The sequence below is a fragment of the Trypanosoma theileri genome (assembly GCF_002087225.1).
Source record: "Trypanosoma theileri isolate Edinburgh chromosome Unknown TM35_Tth_48_V1, whole genome shotgun sequence".
Lineage (NCBI taxonomy): Eukaryota > Euglenozoa > Kinetoplastea > Trypanosomatida > Trypanosomatidae > Trypanosoma > Trypanosoma theileri.
Window position 1 is genome coordinate 136,214 of NW_021639890.1, and position 1,402 is coordinate 137,615.

The 1,402-nt window shown below is 40.2% G+C and overlaps 1 protein-coding gene across 1 annotated transcript; it reads left to right on the top strand.

Annotated features, from left to right (window-relative positions):
• Nucleotides 1-41: 41 nt before the first annotated feature.
• Nucleotides 42-1,163, top strand: TM35_000481640 (uncharacterized protein; the record flags this gene model as incomplete). Its single annotated transcript, XM_029030500.1, has 1 exon — nt 42-1,163. The coding sequence occupies one exon, from the start codon at nt 42-44 to the stop codon at nt 1,161-1,163; it is 1,122 nt and encodes a 373-aa protein (XP_028878269.1).
• Nucleotides 1,164-1,402: the final 239 nt, after the last annotated feature.

Sequence of the window (1,402 nt, forward strand, 5' to 3'; positions counted from 1 at the left end):
TTCCTTGTTACCACAGACCCAAGCAACCCACAGTGACAATCATGACAACGATGTTCGTCCAACTGCGCCGCGTGGTGTACCTGTTGGTACTTCTGCAGTGCTGTGCGAGTGTGGCATTTGCGGAAGATGTTGGTGATACGGCCCCTACACAATCTGAGGTAAAAAAAACTTTGCAGAAAATGAGACAATTGGCTGCTAAAATAAAGGTTGAAAAAAAGGATATAGAAGAGAAGTTCTCTTCAATGAACGAAGCAAGGGAAGAGTGCAAAGTAGCAGCTCAAAGTGCTGAGAGTGACGCGAATGAGTGCAGAGAATTTGCCAAAGATATTGAAAGTGTATTAAAGAGTGATACTGATAATAAGAAAGAAAAAAAAGCCAACGAACTTGTAAAACGGTGCACTGAGACTGCCAAAGAGGTGAAAAAAGTTGCAGATGATGTGAATAAAAAAGCTGAGGCTGCTTCTGCTGCCGCAGAAAAACTTGTAATGACTGCTGATGAACTGAATAGTGCTATTAGTACCTATGCGAGGCTCCAATTTATCCTCCCAGACGAAGAGGAGGTTAAAAATGAGGATTTTAATGTAGATATCAACGAGTATATTAAAGACTATGAAGAAAAAGATTACGCAATTGAGGTTAACAAAACCGCCACAGCCGTCAAGCAGGAGGCTGCCGAAGCACAGAAACAAGCAGAATCAGCGACTGAAGCTGTAAACAACTTGAAGGAAGCTATTCAAAAGGCAAAGACTGCAGCAGCAGAAGAAGAAGCGAAAAAAGCTGCCGAAGCAGAACAACAAAACAAAGCTGAGAACAGTACAGAAGGCCAAATCAACAATAATGAGGAAAATGGACCGATGGAAACAACAGCTGAAAATGGACCAAACACAGAAAAAAATATATCGACTCTGGAGCAACAAAATAATAATGGAGTAAAAGAAAACGGCACAACCGTAGGTTCTACGAACGAAAGCGAAACAGCTAATAAGTCAACCGTTGCTGAAATATTAAAATCTCAAAATATGCTAACTAATACTTCTACAGGTTCAGTTCCGTTGAATATCTCTCAGTTAAGTGACAGCAGCAGTAGTCCTGCATTGGTGCACAGTCCCTTATTGCTGCTTCTTGTTTCGATGTGTGTGCTGGGCTGCACTGTCATTTGCTGATCGTTGTTCCAGTGGTGCAACTGCACAGTTAGCCTTTGTTTGAGTGGATATGGATGCATTGTAAGATCATTTTTCTTTTTGTTGAATATCAAATTTTTTTTTTTTAAATAATATTATCCTGTTTGATGAATCTCTTATTTGCACTTTTTTACTGAACGAATCTATTCGACTCCCTATGGCACTTATCAGACGACAAACCATTATTATGTAAGGGAGTCTCCTCTTTCTTTGTTGGCATT